The 21,419-nt window shown below is 39.8% G+C and overlaps 2 protein-coding genes across 2 annotated transcripts; one reads left to right on the plus strand and one right to left on the minus strand.

The window, feature by feature from the left end:
- Window positions 1-6,917: 6,917 nt before the first annotated feature.
- On the minus strand, window positions 6,918-18,090 carry LOC134669489 (chromatin assembly factor 1 subunit A-like). Its single transcript, XM_063527076.1, has 6 exons — window positions 17,033-18,090; window positions 15,328-15,535; window positions 14,585-15,076; window positions 9,286-9,461; window positions 8,591-8,749; window positions 6,918-7,618 (listed from the first exon to the last, which is right to left on the minus strand). The coding sequence occupies exons 1-6, from the start codon at window positions 17,930-17,932 to the stop codon at window positions 7,145-7,147; spliced, it is 2,409 nt and encodes an 802-aa protein (XP_063383146.1). The 5' UTR covers window positions 17,933-18,090; the 3' UTR covers window positions 6,918-7,144.
- A 2,123-nt stretch (window positions 18,091-20,213) lies between these two features.
- LOC134669216 (uncharacterized) lies at window positions 20,214-20,984 on the plus strand. Its single transcript, XM_063526730.1, has 2 exons — window positions 20,214-20,625; window positions 20,823-20,984. Exons 1-2 carry the CDS (start codon window positions 20,317-20,319, stop codon window positions 20,967-20,969), a joined length of 456 nt encoding a protein of 151 aa, XP_063382800.1. The 5' UTR covers window positions 20,214-20,316; the 3' UTR covers window positions 20,970-20,984.
- The last annotated feature ends 435 nt before the right edge of the window (window positions 20,985-21,419 follow it).

The following is a 21,419-nucleotide window of genomic DNA, read 5'->3' on the forward strand; positions in this document are numbered from 1 at the left end:
AGGCGAGTGGCAAGACTCGGGACGAGTGAAGAATGACATTTCCGCACGTGTATCGAACGACGTTTTTTAATACAGTTGCGAAAAAATAAGAAAAACATTGTTAATCGTACACTAAACAAAAGTGGTAACAGTGACAGCTCGGTTAGACGTCGTCTTTAAGTATATTATATCTATGGGCGTTTGACAGCTATTCCGTTCCATTCAGTCAACTTATTAAGAACGGAATTTTCAATATTGAATATTAAAAATTAAACGTGTTATAATGATGAAGAGGTAAGTAATTAAATATGAAATATGTAATATTTTTCGTATTCTTACATTAACGGTAGGTTTTTATGCTGATTATGACGTTTAAAGGAAACTAATATTAACACTCATCAATAAGTAGTCGTGAATTGGAACAAGTATAAATTTAAAAAAATTGGAAAAGTAAAAAGCACTAGTTCGAGATAACCAACTTTCCGCACGCTAAACAGCTACGTAAAGTAGCACTTTTTGAGCAACTGTATTAAAATAGTACATTTCGATGCTAGTGCGGAAGGTATGTCATTACTTCACGAGCACCGAGATATCTTGCCACGAGCCGCAGGCGAGTGGCAAGACTCGGGACGAGTGAAGAATGACATTTCCGCACGTGTATCGAACGACGTTTTTTAATACAGTTGCGAAAAAATAAGAAAAACATTGTTAATCGTACACTAAACAAAAGTGGTAACAGTGACAGCTCGGTTAGACGTCGTCTTTAAGTATATTATATCTATGGGCGTTTGGCAGCTATTCCGTTCCATTCAGTCAACTTATTAAGAACGGAATTTTCAATATTGAATATTAAAAAATAAACGTGTTATAATGATGAAGAGGTAAGTAATTAAATATGAAATATGTAATATTTTTCGTATTCTTACATTAACGGTAGGTTTTTATGCTGATTACGACGTTTAAAGGAAACTAATATTAACACTCATCAATTAGTAGTCGTGAATTGGAACAAGTATAAATTTAAAAAAATTGGAAAAGTAAAAAGCACTAGTTCGAGATAACCAACTTTCCGCACGCTAAACAGCTACGTAAAGTAGCACTTTTTGAGCAACTGTATTAAAAAAGTATTTTTGGTTTTTCATCGATTTTTAGGGTTCCGTACCAAAAGGGTAAAACGGGACCCTATTAAGTACTAAGACTGCTGTCCGTCCGTCCGTCTGTCACCAGGCTGTATCTCACGAACCGTGATAGCTAGACAGTTGAAATTTTCACAGATGATGTATTTCTGTTGCCGCTATAACAACAAATACTAAAAACAGAATAAAATAAAAATTTAAGTGGGGCTCCCATACAACAAACGTGATTTTTGACCGAAGTTAAGCAACGGGCGGGGTCAGTACTTGGATGGGTGACCGTTTTTTTTTACCTTTTTTGCATTATGGTACGGAACCCTTCGTGCGCGAGTCCGACTCGCACTCGTCCGGTTTTTACATCTATGAGCGCGGTTGCACTGTAGTGATGTCACTGATGTCCACAGAACTACGTGGTGATGTCAATATGATATTTACTTCAGTGGTCAAGGGCATGATGAGTCATTCTCAATGTAGGGTTCCACGCAGAGGCGGATTTAAAAGAGATACTTAATACTTTTATAGAAAACAAACCATTAAATCATCGCGGCAGTTTTAACAGGGGTTGAAAGGATACGTTTTTGGGAAAACTAAAAAACGACTTATGGTAACATTCCATTTCTAACCGCAGCTGTACTTCCGGTACTGAACGCGTCGCTGTCATTGTCAATTTCCATACTAAAATGAACAGTAATGCAGCTGTCGTTGTAAATGGACAGTCACCTTTAGACGTTTACAATATTTTCAATTAAAGCTTTAATGAATCCTTACTTCCGGTCAAAACTTTCTAGTAGGCGGTACTATTAAAGATCAATGAGCTTTATTACGGACAGACAGACAGACGGACATGGCGAAACAATAAGGGTTCCTAGTTTGCTACGGAACCCTAAAAGAACTTTAAATTTTTTAATCTGATTCACTTATACATACGCCGCTCCCATAAAATCGGATAGTCCTAAATATTAAAAGTTGTTTGTTTAAACTGTTAAACCATAAAATTAACCCCTTCGATATTATCTGCACAAAGGGATCCAGACCCCTAGCCCATGCCCCGCCATTACTGGTATTTGCACATTTGATACGATAAATTACCCTCTGCCCCTTATAGGATTAATTTTTAAAGAATAAAAATTGGAGTAAATAATTGACCGAGCGAAACTAAGGTCTCCGCTTGGCAAAAAATATTTCGTAAATCCGGGTTTGTGCCTTGTGCCTCTACCGGTCGCATTTCTCATGCTATTTTTGTATAGTTGCCGCGGTTCCATAATTAATTATATAGATTTTTTGAGTGGATTTAGTTTAAGGATTTTTTTTTTCAAAATGGCATTGCCCGTGGGTTTGAACGTCACGCTGGTACAGTCAACTGTAAAAATATGGGTAGGTATGTAATATTCAAAAATATGTCACATAGTTCTTAATTCGCTGACATAAGGGCTATGGGACATATTTTTGAGATGATTTGTGCACCCATATTTTTACAGTTGACTGTAGGTACATAGTTACTTACTTAAGTATAACATAAAAAAACATTGTATGTAAAATGGCTATATTTAAAATTACCTAATCTGTCTGTAACGTAAATTAATTAATTATTGTTTTTTCATTAAAGGTATTATACCAATTTCATTTACTGCCGACGATTATAATCTCATTTCACCACCCTTAACTATTACTATAATTATTTATATGGGCTTGTTAACATCACGCATAGAGGTAAGATTAATTAAGCAACTGTTGATAGCCGACGTCATCAGCCTGTCTAGTTAAGTTTGGTTAAATTGTTTAGTACCTACAGAATATTTTAAACCTTATGCGATTGTACATAAGGTCCATATTTACAGGCACCGAATAGAATAAGAATACCTACAGAGTAATATAAACCCTATTTTGTAGAGAATAAGGCACAAATTTCGCAGTGAGTAGAATAATCAAATTACGGGCCACGTCAGCTGTGCATGTGGCGCCATTAGAGTGCGTGAGAGCAGGGGGCCGTGAATATCGATATTTTGTTTATCTCCATCTCTGTCACTCCTAGGGATGGGAGATAGACCATTTTTTCGAATCCGGAATAAGGAGACCTCACTTGCATTTTTCTACAGTGAACGAAACAAAAAAACAACCCCGAGGTATGTACCACAAGAGTAGATACTTTTTCTCGGTTTCGTTATACATAAATCTTCACTCCGCACTTTCTAAATAGCGAGTCTATTTAAATAAAATAGAAAATATAAACAAGATTTTCTATATACAATAGAATCTACCTTAAAATTAGGTCAAATGAAAAAAATAAATACACGTGAGGTTTTGTGGGGGAGGGGGGTAGCCAAAAACCTCACCAAATATCACCAAGGGGGAGGGTGGGTCAAAAAGTAGCCGAAAACACCTCACGTGATTTGTGCACAACCCCGAATTCGTACGTATAAAGTGTAATAAATGTCTGGTGTAAAGGAAAATGCATCATATAAAAATTATCATATATTTCAAAATATGCTACAATTATTATGTAAACGAGACTTTAATGATAATAAAATGAATAGTATTTACAACTTTAATCGTGCCTGCCGTGTTTTAAGTGTAGGATGTTCAGAACTGTAGTAACATGCATTAATTAATAACTCTGTCATATACTCGTAATGCTCTATTTTCCTAGGATAGCGGTGCCGTCATATAGCGGCCGTCTCCATACAAATACTACGACATCCATATTATTTAGTATGGAGACGGCCGCCATATGACGGCACCGCTATCCTAGGAAAACGGATCTTAAGTCAGTGCAAATCTCATACAAAAGTACAGACAAGTAATCTAATAGACGTGCTAAGGCGAGGAAGATTATATCTATTATGTCATAATTTGTTCATGGTGCACATTTGCACAACGCCAATTTAAGGGTGGTATTCCACCATTCCACAAAAAAATATACTAACATTAGGAAATAGTAATACTTAGGTTAATATGACGAATATGATTATTTTGACGATCATGATAGAAATTCTTAAATTTTTGACATTAATGCAAACTTATTATGTAATTGTCTTTCATGAAATAAATCATCTAATATAATCTATGAAAACTATAATCTTCATGTGCAAGCAAGAAATGAAAGGCTTTTGTATTTTTATTTATTCCACCTATGCAATTTCATTGTCCAATGTGTATTTTGGTTTATGAGAGAGTGAGACGCAATATGATTGCACAAAGAAATTGGATAGATGGAATACCAACCTAAGAGCCGCTAAAGACATGGCGATATACATAAATGCGCTACAAGCCCCAATTAGTTAAAATTGTTTGTCCTATTGTTCGTTATTTTAATTAGAAAGAACTTGCAAGAAGGTAAGCGATCTCGACATGTCTTATAATTGGAAAACGCTTTTTAAAAACCAAAAAGTATTACTTATGAAAGCAGAAGAGTATAAATGATCGTATTAGATTCATAATTGTTACATATTTGACGTAACTTATTTTTCAAATGTGTTTTTCAATTAAAAGACACATCAAGATTGTTTACCTTATTTCAAATGCTAAAAAATTAAATTAACTAATTTGAGGCATGTCAAGTTCTATGAATAATTTTTACCTATGATCAATGAAATGTGAGCTGTTGTATTATGGAAGGTAGAGATGAGGAAAACAATCTTCATGTTTGGTTCGAAAGATTCCTCTACGTGAATAGTATTGGCTTGGAGTTCATGTTCGGGAATGGGAATAAACTGATGCTCAATCGTGGGCAAAGCTTCTTCCTTAAGCGTTTTTCTTTGTGTAGGAATATATTTGAGCTCTCCTTTAATAGTTAACTTTTCGTACATATTTATATTTTCTTCTTTAAAATGAAGATGGCAAATATAATCATTTGCTTTTAATGCAATTCCTAACGACTTTTTCCAACTTTCTAACCGTGCCGGAGTCTGAGAATTAATAGAAAAATGAAGAATTGTTGAAGTGAAATTGTGAATTTTATAAGAAAAATATAAAAATCACAATATAATATTTTATTAAATAACTAGCGACCCGCCCCGGCTTCGCACTAGTCAACAAATTATATACGTAAACCTTCTTCAAGAATCACTCTATTGATAGGTGAAAACCGCATGAAAATCGAACTGAAACCGTCCAGTAGTTTGTTTATCGCAAAGATACATTCAAACCCACGAACAGACAGTCGCGGCGGGGGACTTTGTTTTATAAGGTGTAGTGAAAATTACATACTGACCGTTGGTTGGAAAAAAGATACGGATTTCGTAACATTTTTCTGTTTTTTCCTCTTACGCCCACTTTGGCAACTGTTTACGATGCAAACTTTTCCCATTTTTACTATAGAAAATATATCCTATAGCGGTGGATTTGCCCTAAAGCCCCACATTCACACTCCTACCTTGTAGGCCGCCTCGTAGTCCGCCTCGTTGGGTAGGATTCCTACAAACGGCTAAACGGTAGGACGGCTCGTAGTCCGCAACCCCCATACACAATCCTACCCAACGAGGCGGACTACGAGGCGGCCTACAAGGTAGGAGTGTGAATGTGGGGCTTAAGGCCTGGTAAGCCCAGGCCCGAGGTGGCTAGATAACAGAGGTGGCAGTCTATATGATGCGTACTGAGACAGGGGCGGCTAGGTTTACTGCACAAGGAAATCCTAAATTTAATAAATCAATTTATGAAAATTTTAAATAAAATTTCAAAAAATTGACAGCGCACTTCACTCAGTCAATAAGGTCTAAATTCATGTTAGTTCCCGGCACTACCCTAGCGCCACCGGAGAGATTTCGAACTATTCTTTCAACTGACAGCTGGACACTTTTACAACCGTCTTATCATAAAAGATAGCTCTCCTTTACTTCTACACTCCATATGTTGTATAGTAATAATAATTTAAAACATCTTGGGTACGGTGACAGATGTCATCTCAATACAAGTACAATACAATAAGTTTGTAAATTGTATGGAGATGGCATCTGTCACCGTACCCAAGAAGTTTGCTAAATCCTATGCTAATTTATATTAAGATTTTTTATTAATTTCGCACGCCTATTAGATTAGTTCTCTGTATAACAGTTAACAAAAATATACAGAGATACATAGTAACAATAACTATGCACATTATTACATATTTATCTATTTTCTACTTAACGGATGAATTAAATGAATATAAAACTAAGCTATAATAATTCCGTAATATAAATGCTGTTCACAATATCTTGCTTGTCTCAATAATATAAATTATAAATAGACACATCAGATCAGTAAATAACGAAGATTGCTAATCATCACACAGTTTCATCAATTAATAATAAAATCCTACTCATGGAGAGCTTACACCTGCGACCTACCTATATCTACGATCGACCAAACGAAAAAAAAGAGAAGAAAATAAGAAGAAGAAAAGAAGAAGATCGTTACTGATGGACCTGCATACATCTGCGAAGAAATTCATAGGTGTATGTGAAGTCCCCAATCCGCATTGGGCTAGCGTGGGGACTATAGCCCAAGCCCTCTCGCGCATGAGAGGAGGCCTGTGCCCAGCAGTGGGACGTATATAGGCTGAAATGATGATGGTGATGATGATGGAGAGCTTTGTCGCAGGGTGGTATTCCATCTGTCCTATCCAATTTCTTTGTCCAATGTGCATTGCGTCTCACTCTCTTATTTAGCGAAATGTGAGACGCAAATAAAATGTGAGGTGGAATACCAGTTCCATAAATTATAATACATTTCAAACTGTCACCTAGTAACCTCTCACTTCACTAGATGGCGTTATAGGCAAGCGAACTCCTAGCGCCATCCAATTTATATGAAACTACATATGTAATACCTAACTTTTAAACACCATCTAAATATTTATTCCAAATTAAATATCTATTACACCTATTGTTCTAGTCTTTTCTTGCTGTTGTTGTCTGTACATGTTCGTACATGTTTTGTGATCGTCACGAATAAAAATCTTTTATCTTATCTTAAATATGAATGTCACTGTGTGCAATGAATAGCAGTCTTTATTCACTGATCTCTGGTCACATTCACAAATCCACTCTGAAATTTTACGTAGATTTTAATTTAGTTAAAAACGAGTTAATACCGGGCTGATTTTTCTTATTCTCCTGCTTCGGCTCGGCCTTAGCTTTCTTAGTTTCTTTGCTTTCTGGTTTGGCCTTTTTCTTTTTATCACTCTTAGGGCTCTGTTGCTCTCCTTCGGCTAATTTTTTCTTTTTAACTTTTTTCTTTTCTGGCTCCTGTGGCTCTGACGGTGGCTGCAACAAACTGTCAATAGCTGCATCATCCATGATCATAGACAATTTTCCGAAGTAATTCCATAGAGCGTCGATGCATTTTTCTGGTTTGCCGCCATCTTTAGCTTCCCATATGAGACCATAGAGTCGAGGTTTGAGTTTTTCTGTAGGTTTTTTCATTTCGTTCTCGAATTCGTCTTCTAGGTTTTTGAGCCGCGCCTTTTGCGTTTCGGGGGAAAGGGATAGGACGTTGTCTTTGTCTTCTTCCTCGTCCATTGTAGCTTCCTGAAAAAGAATGAATGATGTTATTATACAGCCGGATATGATTTAGATTTAGATTTATTTATTTCATAATATGAAATTACAATATAAATTATTTTTCACTAATCTATACGAATTTATATTATTATGCCAAAACCGTTGTTACGTTATTAACAATTAGGACGAAAATTTTATGTAGAAACGGAAAAGAAAGTCTAAAGCACTCCATCGAGGCACTTGCCTTCTTGTTCTTCCTCCCAATCTAGAGAGACAGAACATACCTCGTCGCTGAGGTATCCATGCGGCACGAACACCTCGTTGTCGACCTCGTAGTCGTCATCAGGCTCCTCGTCGTCGCCGGCCACGCTGCCGTCGAGGCTCTCGCCTTGTTCTTCCTCCCAATCTAGAGAGAGACGGAACACACCTCGTCGCTGAGGTATCCATGCGGCACGAACACCTCGTTGTCGACCTCGTAGTCGTCATCAGGCTCCTCGTCGTCGCCGGCCACGCTGCCGTCGAGGCTCTCGCCTTGTTCTTCCTCCTAATCTAGAGAGAGACGGAACATACTTCGTCGCTGAGGTATCCATGGGGCACGAACACCTCGTTGTCGACCTCGTAGTCGTCATCAGGCTCCTCGTCGTCGCCGGCCACGCTGCCGTCGAGGCTCTCGCCTTGTTCTTCCTCCCAATCTAGAGAGAGACGGAACACACCTCGTCGCTGAGGTATCCATGCGGCACGAACACCTCGTTGTCGACCTCGTAGTCGTCATCAGGCTCCTCGTCGTCGCCGGCCACGCTGCCGTCGAGGCTCTCGCCTTGTTCTTCCTCCCAATCTAGAGAGAGACGGAACACACCTCGTCGCTGAGGTATCCATGGGGCACGAACACCTCGTTGTCGACCTCGTAGTCGTCATCAGGCTCCTCGTCGTCGCCGGCCACGCTGCCGTCGAGGCTCTCGCCTTGTTCTTCCTCCTAATCTAGAGAGAGACGGAACATACCTCGTCGCTGAGGTATCCATGCGGCACGAACACCTCGTTGTCGACCTCGTAGTCGTCATCAGGCTCCTCGTCGTCGCCGGCCACGCTGCCGTCGAGGCTCTCGCCTTCCTGCTCCTCCTCCCAATCTTCGTCGCTGTCTACGTCATAGTCTAGTTGTTTCTGGAATTAGACGAATTCTTATGTTATAATATGCAGAAATAATGTTCTCCACCCAGCATACTTGTCAATTACAGATAAAAAACCATCCCAATAGAAACATGTCAATGCCGTGAAGGCCTTTACAGCTTCACGTACAAAATGTTCGTATTTTAATTTTAAACAATAGTATATTGTGAATTGGGATGAATTTCGTTTTTTTGAGAAAATGATAAAGCAATGAAACAAATGGTGCAATTTTATTTGACTTACGAAAGGTAAGGAAAGGCTTATGAAGGGTCTACATCAGCGGTCGGCAACCTTTTAGGAGCCAAGGGCCACATAGTAGTTAACGAAGTTGACGCGGGCCGCGCTTTGGTAATATTTGTGACTTTAGCAGACATTGTCGTTTGTCAATATTACATACAAAATAGCCAGGGAGGCTCGCGGGCCACAAGCGAGAGGTTCGCGGGCCGCCGGTTGCCGACCGCTGGTCTACATAATTACATAACCCAATTTTACGGTGATTCGCGAATACTTTGCTTGATAATTGAACTTACCTCCTGTCCGAAAGGTCTCCTAGCTGTGACGAAGGCGCTCTTCTTTCTCCAAGTGCCCCAATAAGGCGGTCTCTTATTCTCATGGAAGCTGAACAGCTTCGGACGAAGCTTTTCCCTCGTAGCTTCCTCGCAAGCCAGTATTTCGTCAGCGCCCTCTATTGGCGGCAACTCGTCCTCTGAAAATTAAACAAACTAATAAATAATAATAATAATTCGGCCTATATACGTTCCACTGCTGGGCACAGGCCTCCTTTCATGCGCGAGAGGGCTTAGGCTATATTCTCCACGCTACCCCAATGCGGAAGGATGCCATGTCCGAGCTGGGACAATATGTTAGGAGGGCCGAAGTTGACATAGCACTGCTGCAAGAACCTTATGCATGGAAAAATCGGGTGGCAGGCCTGGGACATCTGGGGGGAGCTCTCTACTACGAAGGGAATGGTGAGCTGCCTCCTAGAGCATGCATTTATGTGAGCAACAAAATAAGAAACATGGGTTGTGTCATGACCTTATGTTACAGAGACCTTGTTGTGGTGGAGACCTACTTCATGAAAGAAGATGGCAAGAGATACAAGGTGGCGCTAGCGTCCTGCTATCTGCCGGGCGATGGAGTGGCACCCACGAAGGAACTAGAAGAAACGGTACTGTGGTACAGAGGTAAGGGGATTCCACTGATTGTTGGTTGCGATGCTAACGCACACCACGAGGTGTGGGGTAGCACCGACACCAATGAAAGGGGAGAATCATTGATAGAATTTATAATTAGCAATGACCTAGAAATTATGAACATAGGTAATACACCAACGTTTGTAACGAGGGCCAGGAAAGAAGTGCTTGACATTACCATGGCAACGAAAGAGGTGAGCGACAAGGTAAAGGGCTGGAGGGTGGATGTGGAGGACAGCATGTCTGACCACCGCAGATTACTCTACAGCATCGATAGTCGCGTAGAGAAGATGAAGGTAAGAAATCCACGCAAAACCGACTGGACGAAGTACGAAGAGGAGCTAAGGGAATTGGCTGTCTCGGGAGTCAGGTATGAGAATGTGAGTGACCTAGAAAATGGGGCTCGCAGACTGAAAGAGATCATATTAGGAGCATACCACAAGGCCTGCCCGGAGAAGCTGCTACAAACAGGCAAAGGGCAGCCATGGTGGAACAGAGAACTACAAAAGGTAAGGAAGAAAGTGCGAAGGGCAATGAGGGTGGCGACAAAGAGGGACGACTCTCAGAGCTGGGACACGTATAGAGAAGTCAGGAATAAGTACACCAGACTAAGAGAGAAAGCTAGACTAGAGGGCTGGAGGAGGTTCACGGGAGATTTAAACAGCTATTCAGAGGGGGCACGAATAGTGAAACTGCTGGCAGGGGATCGATCGTGCCAACTGGGTAGTCTGAGAGTAAATGGAGACTTAGTTACGGAACCAGAGGAGATATTAAGCGTAATGCTGAAATCACACTTTCCGGACTGCAAAGAGATGACAGAAATGGAGGAGCAGGAAGGTCGGGAGGAGTCAGACTGGGCAGCGGCATTGGAGGTGGTGGAGGAGGAGAGGGTAGAATGGGCGATCTGCTCCTTTGCGCCCTTCAAGGCTGCGGGTCCTGACGGAGTCCTGCCGGCACTACTGCAGAAAGGATATAGATACATAAAAGAGGACTTAGTGGAATTATACAGGGCAAGTATTGCACTAAAATACATTCCAAGGGTGTGGAGAGAGGTGAGGGCGGTTTTCCTGCCGAAACCGGGTAAGAAATCATACCAAGAAGCGAAGTCATTCAGAAGCATAAGTCTGTCGTCGTTCGTACTAAAGACCTTAGAGAAAGTGATAGACAAACATATAAGAGAAAATGTGGAAAGCAGTGGAGACCCGCTACATGGGAATCAACATGCTTACATGGCAGGAAAGTCAACGGAGACAGCCCTACACAACCTAACTTTAAGGGTGGAAAGGGCACTAGAAACGAAACAGTACGCACTAGGCTGCTTCTTCAACGTTGAGGGGGCTTTTGACAAAGCAACCTTCGAGGCCGTAGAAGAAAGTCTGAAGAGAGAGGGCATCCGACCGACAATAGCGCAATGGATAGGTAGAATGCTAAAAGGTAGATCCATTACGGCGGAGCTGGGAGGAGTAACAAAGACAATTAGTCCAAGAAGAGGGTTCCCACAAGGGGGATGCCTGTCCCCCCTGATGTGGTGCCTACTTCTGGACTCTATGGTAAAAGAGCTCAACAGAGGAGGCATGTACATGCAGGCTTACTCTGATGATGGAGTGCTGCTAGTGAGAGGAATGGTTCTCACCGTGATAAGAGATATAATGATAAGAGGTCTCAGACAGGTACTGAGGTGGTGCAGAGAGAGGGGGTTGGATCTCAATCCATCGAAAACGAAACTAGTGCTATTCACTAATAGAAGAATAAAGGAGATGAAACCCATAAAGATACAAGGAATAGAACTAGACATGGTGGAGGAGTTGAAATATCTGGGCGTTACTTTAGACAGTAAACTCAGGTACAAAACTCACATCAAGGAGCAGACGGCTAAAGCTATAAGAACACTGTTCCAATGCAAAAGGGCAGTAGGAAAGAACTGGGGACTGAAGCCAGGAATGATCCACTGGATCTACAAGGCGATAATACTACCCAGGGTGCTATATGGAGCAGTGACATGGTGGCATAGAGCACATATTAAAGAAAACCAAAGAGAACTAACCAAAGTCCAGAGACTAGCGTGCCTCATGATGACGGGGGCTATGAGAACGACCCCGACACACGCAATGGAGGTAATGCTAGGCTTGAAACCACTCTGGATTGAGGTGGAGAAAAGAGCCACGGAACAGTGGTATAGAATGAAAGCATGCAAGGAATGGAGAGGAAGCAGCGTGGACAAGAGACACGCGCTGATACAAAGAGAGGCACTATCAAAACTTGAAATGTTGATGGCTAATAATGACCTTATAAAGAGGCAGGCAGGAGATTTTTGACAAGAAATATAGAATACACATAGGAGAAAGAGACAACTGGAAGGTGGAAGTCGGACACCCGACGACCATCTGCTTCACGGATGGCTCAAGAAGAAGCTCGACGAAACTAGCAGGAGCGGGCATAGTGATCCCAAACTGGGAGAGAAGGTATCAGTACCACTGGGTAGATATGCTAGCGTGTTCCAAGCCGAGGTATGTGCTATAACACGCTGCGCAAGCATAATCAAAAAGAGCGCGAACCAAGAGGGAGCTGTTGTAATATATACAGACAGCTAGGCAGCACTAAAGGCACTAAAGAAAATATCAGTTACCTCCTCGCTCGTGAGAGAATGTCGAGAGGAGCTCAACTTGATAGGCAAGCAAAGAAGTGTCACGGTGGCATGGGTACCAGGACACCAGGGAGTAACGGGAAACGAGAAAGCAGACGAGCTGGCGAGGATAGGGGCGGAGACGGAATACATAGGTCCGGAACCGGCTCTGCCTATGTCAGCTGATGTCACGAAGGGAGTCATAGAGAAGGTAAAAGAGATGGTAGCACAGAGAGAATGGGTAGAAGAGACTGGATGCAGACAGTCGAAGATGATGATCAAAGGTATAGACCACAGGAGAACCAGGTATCTTTTGAAACTAGGTAAGAGCAGTCTGAGACTACTGACAGGTATCATTACAGGTCACAATACTCTCAACAGACACCTTAAGATAATGGAAATTAGTAGAGACGCCTCCTGTCCACATTGTGGTAAGGAGGAGACCAGCTTACACTTACTAGCAGAATGTACTATGTACGCGGCACCGCGATATAATACATTCGGTAGAGACACACTAGAAGAAAGCGAACTAAAGGACGTCGAACTCAAAGATGTCCTTCTGTTCTGCAGGAAAACAAGAAGATTTGAGGAGAATAGTGTGGGAATGCCGCCGGGACAGTAACCTGCAGCTCCAACTCCAGGGAACCGGGCTGAATGAACGCGACAAGCGATCGACAGCCCGCCTGCTTCCGGCCGGGCGTCCCTACACTACATCTACATCTATCTACATCTACCCCAATGCGGATTGGGAGTCTCACATACACCTTTAAATTTCTTTGCAGATGTATGCAGGTTTCCTCACGATGTTTTCCTTCACCGAAAAGCTAGTGGTAAATATTCAAAGATATTTCGTACGTAAGTTCCGTAAAACTAATAAGTGTCTGTCAATTTTAAATACCATCTTTTATTGTTGACTTGACCGTACTTTTCTTTGCACTGTTAGTAACTATGTAGTTATTTAAGCAATTTTCCTTGAACAGAATGCTAAATTTTAAATTTATTAGGCATTGATTCGCCATTTTTAGGGTTCCGTACCCAAAGGGTAAAACGGGACCCTATTACTAAGACTTCGCTGTCCGTCCGTCCGTCCGTCCGTCCGTCCGTCTGTCACCAGGCTGTATCTCACGAACCGTGATAGCTAGACAGTTGAAATTTTCACAGATGATGTATTTCTGTTGTCGCTATAACAACAAATACTAAAAACAGAATAAAATAAAGATTTAAATGGGGCTCCTATAAAACAAACGTGATTTTTGACCAAAGTTAAGCAACGTCGGGAGGGGTCAGTACTTGGATGGGTGACCGTTTTTTTTGCTTTTTTTTGTTTTTGTTTTTTGCATTATGGTACGGAACCCTTCGTGCGCGAGTCCGACTCGCACTTGCCCGGTTTTTCACCAGTGCCTGATGCGATAGGCTGATCACTCAATATGCACAGACCTGCCAATATGAGTGTCTGCCTAAAGATGATAATTTATGATGCTATATATATACAATTAGAGTAACACTTAGCACCTTTAGTCCAAGAATATGTTAGTCCAATAATTTGAGGTGCATGAACCTTGAAGGTTATGAATTAGAACAAAGTCAACAAATAATTAAAACTGGGTGATTGTGTTAAATGCTAGAATGTTGTTTTGTTCGACAGATTTCAATGAAGATCATTTTCAATCAGACAGACAGACAGCGTAGTCTTATAGTTCGTTTTTTTTTAGCATTATTAGAAAGAACTTGCAAGAAGGTAAGCAATCTTGACATGACTTTTAATTGAAAAACGCTTTTTTAAGTAACTATTACTTATGAAAGCATAAGAATATAAATGATCGTATTAGATTCATAATTGTTACATATTTGCCGTAACTTAATTTTAAAATGTGTTTTTCAATTAAAAGACATATCTAGATTGTTTACCTTATTTCTAATGCTAAAAAAACGAACTGTAGTAATAGGGTCCCGTTTTCACACTTTGGGTGTGGAACCCTAAAAAGAAAGTCGAATAAAGTAAACACTCACCAACAATCATAACATCATCATCTTCTTTATCGGTCAGCGGCCAAGTCTTCCCGCTACACCCTGTTTTAACACCTTCCTTCTTCAAATTCTTCAAGTAAAGATCCTTTTCACCCGACTTTTGATCACTCATTAACTCATCCATATCTTTTTTCTGCATATCAGAGAGTTCCACTCGAATCAATGGAGCTAATCGCATATCGGCTTTTATAGTGAAACTAGATAGAATACTGTTCTGGCTAACTACAGCTTTAGGTTCTTTTTCCTTCTGTTTTGGTACAAAGAAGTTAACAAACGCCTCTGCTGCTTTTTTCTTCTTAAGCTCCTGTTCCTGTTTCTCAAGTTCTAGCGCTTCCTGTTTCTTGCGTTTTTCTTCCTCTCTGGCCTCCTTTTCTTTGCGTTTCTGTTCTTCTTTCTCCTCCTTCTCTTTGCGTCTTTGTTCTTCTTTTTCTTCCCGTTCTTTTTTCTTTTGTTCTTCCTTTTCTTCTCTCAGTTCTGAAATCAATATAATATGATTTTATTAAATAGCATAACAATTTGAGCGCTGGTCATGCTTTCAACCTGGAAACTCAGCCTACAGGAGGAAGGCATGTACTTGTATATTCTAATGGTGCCTATAGTAGAGCTAACGTCAGATCTTTTGGGCTAGTGGAAAAGAAAGTTCACCTGTTATTAGGTCAACTATATTTTGAATGCTTTAAGTCTGACAGTTTTATTTGTATTTATCTTTTTTTTTTCTGACTTACTTTTTTCCAGCTCCTTCTGTTTCTCTTTCTCTTCTTTTTCCTTTCGCTTCTGCTCCTCCTTTTCCTCTCTCTCCCTCTTCTTGGCATCTTCCTTCTCCTGTCTCTGTCTGGCCTTTTCTTCCTTTTCCTCCTGTCGCTTCTTTTCACGTTCCTGCTTTTCTTTTTCCCGCTCTTCCCGTTTCTTAGCTGATTCTAATTTCTTTTGCTTCTGAAATACATGGAATGAAAAATTATTTTACACAAAATGAATAATTTACTCCATGAGCAATAAGAAATGGTTTTAATTATTATGATTAGCCTTTGCTACAGATGTTTTGTGCTGTATAGTCTAAAAATTATATTCACTGGATATATGGCAAGACAGAAGTGGAATGGGCACTATGGACATATTGCTATTGTTTATTTATATATTTAATTTGATTCATATTCATAATAATAGACTGGGTCTTTTTCATATAAAACAAAAAACAAAATACGCTCCTGTCAGCGTGCTATGGAACGGAGCATCCTAGGAATAAAACTTAGAGACAAACAAAAAAGTGAAAGCATACGTATGAAAACTAAAATAATAGACACAGTACAACACACACAAAGGCTAAAATGGAAATGGGCAGGACATCTTGCCAGGTCCACAGATAATAGATGGACAACACGCGTCACTAAATGGATGGGGCCAAGTGGCAAAAAGAGATCCGGAAAACCAAAAGACCGTTGGGTTAATGACATCCAAAGCATAGCGCGTACAGACTGGATGGAGAAGGCAAAATACCAGGACGATTGGAGACAGTTGGAGGAGGCCTATACCCAAAAAGGGGCCATGTCTTAATTAAAACTGTTTGTTTTTAGGGTTCCGTACCCAAAGGGTAAAACGGGACCCTATTACTAAGACTTCGCTGTCCGTCCGTCCATCCGTCCGTCCGTTCGTCTGTCTGTCACCAGGCTGTATCTCACGAACCGTGATGGCTAGACAGTTGAAATTTTCACAGAATGATGTATTTCTGTTGCCGCTATAACAACAAATACTAAAAACAGAATAAAATTAAGATTTAAATGGGGCTCCCATACAACAAACGTGATTTTTGACCAAAGTTAAGCAACGTCGGCAGTGGTCAGTACTTGGATGGGTGACCGTTCTTTTTGCATTTTTTTGTTTTTTTTTTTGCACTGTGGTACGGAACCCTTCGTGCGCGAGTCCGACTCGCACTTGCCCGGTTTTTAACTTTATTTTTATGTAAAACAATGTAAAGTCATGGAAATAAAGGCTATATTATTATTTATCATAATAATATTGTTTTAATAACATACTTATAAATATTCTTAACAAGTATGCATGCCAGTCATGCCACCCTAGATGTAGAGAGGTGTGCATAGAATAATTAGGATGTAGTATTTTGTCTAGATCAGTGTTTTTCAAACTGTGGGTCGTCTTTGCCACCTTAAAACAATACATAAGCAAAACATTTTGTTCATACTAAGGGGGTCGCGTCATGAAAGAGTTTGAAATAAAATCATTAAACAAAGCCCAGTTTTTTAATAATCTGTTTTGTGTTTTAAAGTTCTATAATCAGAGCAGCTCAATGAGAAAATCAGGTCACTTAGTATGAAATGAAATTAGTTTAAATCAAGAAGTTGGGCAACTAGGTATAAACTCAACATACACATTAAATATAATAGACACATTTAACACATGAAATAAATTAATTACCTGTTTTGGAGTTAAGTTGGCCGCTGGTGTGCTGGTGGACTCGCTTACTGAATCATTGAGGCTGTTTGTGACAGAAGAACTCCTACTGTTGCGTTTCGGGGTCGACGGACTGGAGACAGACTCATTCAACTTTGCCGGTAATGATGTGTTGGCCTTGTCTTGACTGTCCTTAGCTTTACGGACGGGAGTCTTTGGAGCTTCAGATTCATTTGATCTTTCTGTGTCTGTGTTGGACTTTGATTTTCTTGAAGATCTAGGAGTTACCGGAGATGTTTCTTTGACTTCAGTGTTGGTATCAGATTCTTTTTCTGTTTCATTTGGTTTTCGAACGTCAGAACAGTCATTTGAGTCCTCAAGTTCCACAACATCATTCGGACCATCATTAGAAGCTTTGTTTACCGTTTTTTTAGATTTAGGACTTGCCTTAGGAGATTTCTGTTTGTTTCCACTTTGCTCCTCAATATCTACGTCCATTTCAACATCCTCAGCATCACCTTGTTCCGTTTCGCTTTTGTTTTCAGTAGATTCAATCAGTTTTGAAGTACTTTTCCTACTCTTACGTTTTTTAGGCGACTTTGCTTTCTGTAACTTCTTTTTCCAAGCGGTATCGACGAGCTTAACGAACGGATTCATCACCTTCGCCTCCTTTTCCATTTTCTGCTTGTCTTTACACTCGTCATCACTAATAACTACCATCTCGTCAATTTCGTTATTTTCCTTGCAAATCTTACCCTTAGGGGCTGGTTCGGTTCCGTCGACTGATAGCTTCCTCTTCCTCGTCGGAGGAGCCACCGGGGTTGAAGCATCTTCGCTAATAAGCTTGAAAGGCAAGCGAGCCTGTGTCAGTTTCTTTTTAGATGGCGTGATCTCCACATTCTCAACCGCTTTGTTCGTTTTCATAGCGCGGTATAGCAACTGATGTCTCCTGCACAGTACGACACACACTGCGCAGATATTATCAGAAATAACAGTAATTCAATAGGTAACAAACAATACTTTCAAGTTGTGATCATTTCAACACACGATGAATGAAAACTGTTTGACAGATAGTCGGAAAACGCGGGAGTTCAGGAAACGTTCTGATATCACATTAGTAATTGCGTATTCATGACACACCATAATAATTGATAAGACAATTTTATGTTAAAAATATGTAGAGTCTGTGCGGAAAGAGAAGAGTCGTGGCAGAAACGGGAACTAACATTTTAAATTTTATATGGCAATCAAACCTTTGACACCTGTCTTGTAAAAAGTAAACAAACTTCTGTCAATGTATATTTTTATTAACAAAAACCGCAAGTTTTATGTATAAAATATTTTCAAAACACGATAAAACCGTACATAAAACCACAAGGAAAATTATATTTAACATTGTTCGGTTTTGTCAGCGGGAAGAAAACGGCTAAAAGCCGACTATCGACTTACAAAAAGTCGCGGAACGTGTTTCCGCTATTCGCGGGTATTGATGTTGTATTTAATATTAAATAATTACCTATTTAATAAGCCCCCTAAGTAACTTGTCTCCGGTACATAATCGGTAAGTATATTCATTCAAAATATATTAATTTTCATAAATCTGCAGGTCATTCATGATCTTTAAAATAACTGACAAATAGTCTTGATACTTGCCATTTTATGCATATTTATATGTAATTTCTTTTTCAGGATTGTGTAAAAGTACCTACGGTATCTCGAATAAGAGACCGATAAGTAGGTGATATGCAAGAATTCGTAATCTACGTGCCGGATTCAAGCACATCCAGTTCAGATGAAGATAGTTCTATGAGTGTCCCTGGTTGTTTTGAAGCTAGTTCAAACATAAGTGACATTGAATATTTTAATTCAGACTTCGATTACAAAGAATAAAACTTTTTCTAATAAAATATTTCTTTATTTGTAGGTTCTGTTAGTTACGAAATTATATTTCATATTTAGCAGTGACTTTTCGGCGAAGTAAAATATCGTGAGATGAGAAAACCGGACATATCCCAATAAGGCCTACCTACTTATGCACTATTTTTATTCATATTCATATTTATTATTAATAATGTACACATACATTACAAGTCAAGTTTACAATGGGTGAAATATATCCCAGACAAAATTACAGTTCTATTGCCCAATTTCTACCCGATCTACCCGGTTTTAATAACTGTTGGACTGCACAGATTAGACAGTACATAAATGAGACTCGTATCTTGTTTGGTACTAAAATTACAGTTGTATTGGGCAGATTCTTAAATAGTTTTAGCAGTTTTGTCAATCGCAGTCACTTTTTAGTATCTGAGATATAAAAACAAGTGTGTTTTAAAAAGAAAACTAGTGCCTGCGCTAAATCAGAGGATTGAGTTGACGAGCCGACACCACCACCAGGCTCCGTTTAGTAAGCCGTGGTAAAAAACCGGAACAAAAGGGATTCAAGTATCATGACCTTTAGTGTCGTACTATAATCCCGTGACCAGTGTTGTCAGCATAGCAAAAACCATAAAATAGCACTGGCGCGCCCTCAAATCCCACGACTCTTCTCTTTCCGCACAGACTCTAAAAAAAAATTGTTTAACATTTTGTTAATTATAACTTATAAAATGTACTTAAAAATATTTTTAGACACTTTGTAACCGAATGGGATTTAAGAAAATGCTTTGGTTTTAGAACGAATTTATCTATTCACTAACCAGCGTATCCGTCTGTAGGACTATCCTACTGTACGTTCCGCACTATTTGCGAGTGGTGAGCAAAGAATATAATAATACTGTGGTGAGGGTGGTGAGCAAATGTGTCAAACGCCTAAACTAGAATAATAACGCCTAGCCGTATTACGCAAGCAAACTCATTCGTATTTTTGCAGGCAATGTTTGAGTTCAAAATGTAGTTTGGCTTGCGAATATGTAGGTAATCTCCTTTACTTACTGTGTATTCCTTTTGTACTCTTTGGCTTAGAAGTGCAGCGCTCGAGGTTTGAAATCCATTGAACCTCTTTCTCAGACCAGATGTCTTACCGTGAAAATAAAAATCTTACCTACTGTACAACTTTGGGAACAAATCAAATTGTTATAGATTCTCTATGAAATATTTGGATCATTGGATTACTTGGATTATAAATATTATAATCTTAATTTAGTGTTATTTAAAGACTCTTTGGATCAAAGCTTTTAACTCTCGGCTGTCAAACTATTGTCAAAATTTCAAAATATTTATTTACATTAAATACGAGTGTCTACTTTATTCATCGACAAAAATACATGTTATAATCAAAATAAATCATCAAATATAAAACTTAAGGCATGTCAAAATGGGACTTCAGAGATGTTTCTTGGATACTACGAAAATTCCGTCAGTTTCTATTAGGAAGAAGGCATGACATTCCCAATCTCCACGTTCGTTTCCCACCCCGGATATCCCCAAGGTCCATCCCAACTCCCAGCATTCCTCGTGGGCCGGACTACATTAATAAATACTATGATCAGTGGTACATGGACAGGAGCGCTAAAGATGGAGTCAAGCCGCCAATTGTGGGACCCTTAGGTGAGGGTCCCTCGTATCCGTTGGATTGTACGAAGACTCCTCGAATTACCACCGTAAAACCAACAGAGGTATATTTATACGTACCTACTATGGTTAGGTACTATGTTGTTATTGTACCCTTTTCCTTTAAGCCAAGCCGTTACAACCATAGTCATTTGACCTCATTACATACGACTTCAGCCTCAAGTCAAAAACTTGTATTTCCAAGCTGGTTTCTCAGACTTAAGGCCTTTTCCTAGGTTGCCTAATGTCTTCCTTGTGTCAGGTGAATTTCGCCTGCCCCCCGACCCCCGGCACGCCATGGTGGTGGGACGGGCACTGCTACTACGAGTCTACACCGGAGAAGCCACCCAAGAAAGCTGTCAAATGTGATCCACCTCCCGACCAGTGTCCTAAGACTCCAAAGTGTTAACGTTTAGGTACGATGTATTGTAGTATATCAAGTGCCTATACTTACTAATAAATTTATAATTTGTTGATATCATATTAGACCTCTCGCGTCTTATGTTTAGTACCTAGAAGTGACGATCAAAGTGTATAAACTCTTTATTGTACAAAACACACATTTATGGCGCAGGATAGATAGTACAAAGGCGAACTTATCCCTTTCAGGGATTTCTTCCAGTTAACCTTTAGATGAGAATTGGTGAAGAACGATACCTACCTACTTTGGCCTTCGCTCCAGTCCGTCTTAATTAACTTTGCAACTATTTAATGGAATAAAATGAGGAATGTCATTAATACTTCATATTTTCATTAAAAAAAATACGTTTATGATGACATTGCAACATGTTGGCATTGCAATTGGCATATCCGACGCTATTTGATGCTGAATTTATGGCTCTCCTCTACACGATGGGCC

The sequence above is a fragment of the Cydia fagiglandana genome, chromosome 12 (assembly GCF_963556715.1).
Source record: "Cydia fagiglandana chromosome 12, ilCydFagi1.1, whole genome shotgun sequence".
Taxonomy (NCBI): domain Eukaryota; kingdom Metazoa; phylum Arthropoda; class Insecta; order Lepidoptera; family Tortricidae; genus Cydia; species Cydia fagiglandana.

Coding starts and splice junctions, on each gene's coding strand:
- LOC134669489 (XM_063527076.1), bottom strand. CDS start 17,932: ATGAAAACGAACAAAGCGGTTGAGAATGTGGAGATCACGCCATCTAAA. Junction 15,536..17,032: donor CCAACTTAACTCCAAAACAG/GTAATTAATTTA, acceptor CATGTATTTCAG/AAGCAAAAGAAATTAGAATC. Junction 15,077..15,327: donor ACAGAAGGAGCTGGAAAAAA/GTAAGTCAGAAA, acceptor TATTGATTTCAG/AACTGAGAGAAGAAAAGGAA.
- LOC134669216 (XM_063526730.1), top strand. CDS start 20,317: ATGTCAAAATGGGACTTCAGAGATGTTTCTTGGATACTACGAAAATTC. Junction 20,626..20,822: donor CCACCGTAAAACCAACAGAG/GTATATTTATAC, acceptor TCCTTGTGTCAG/GTGAATTTCGCCTGCCCCCC.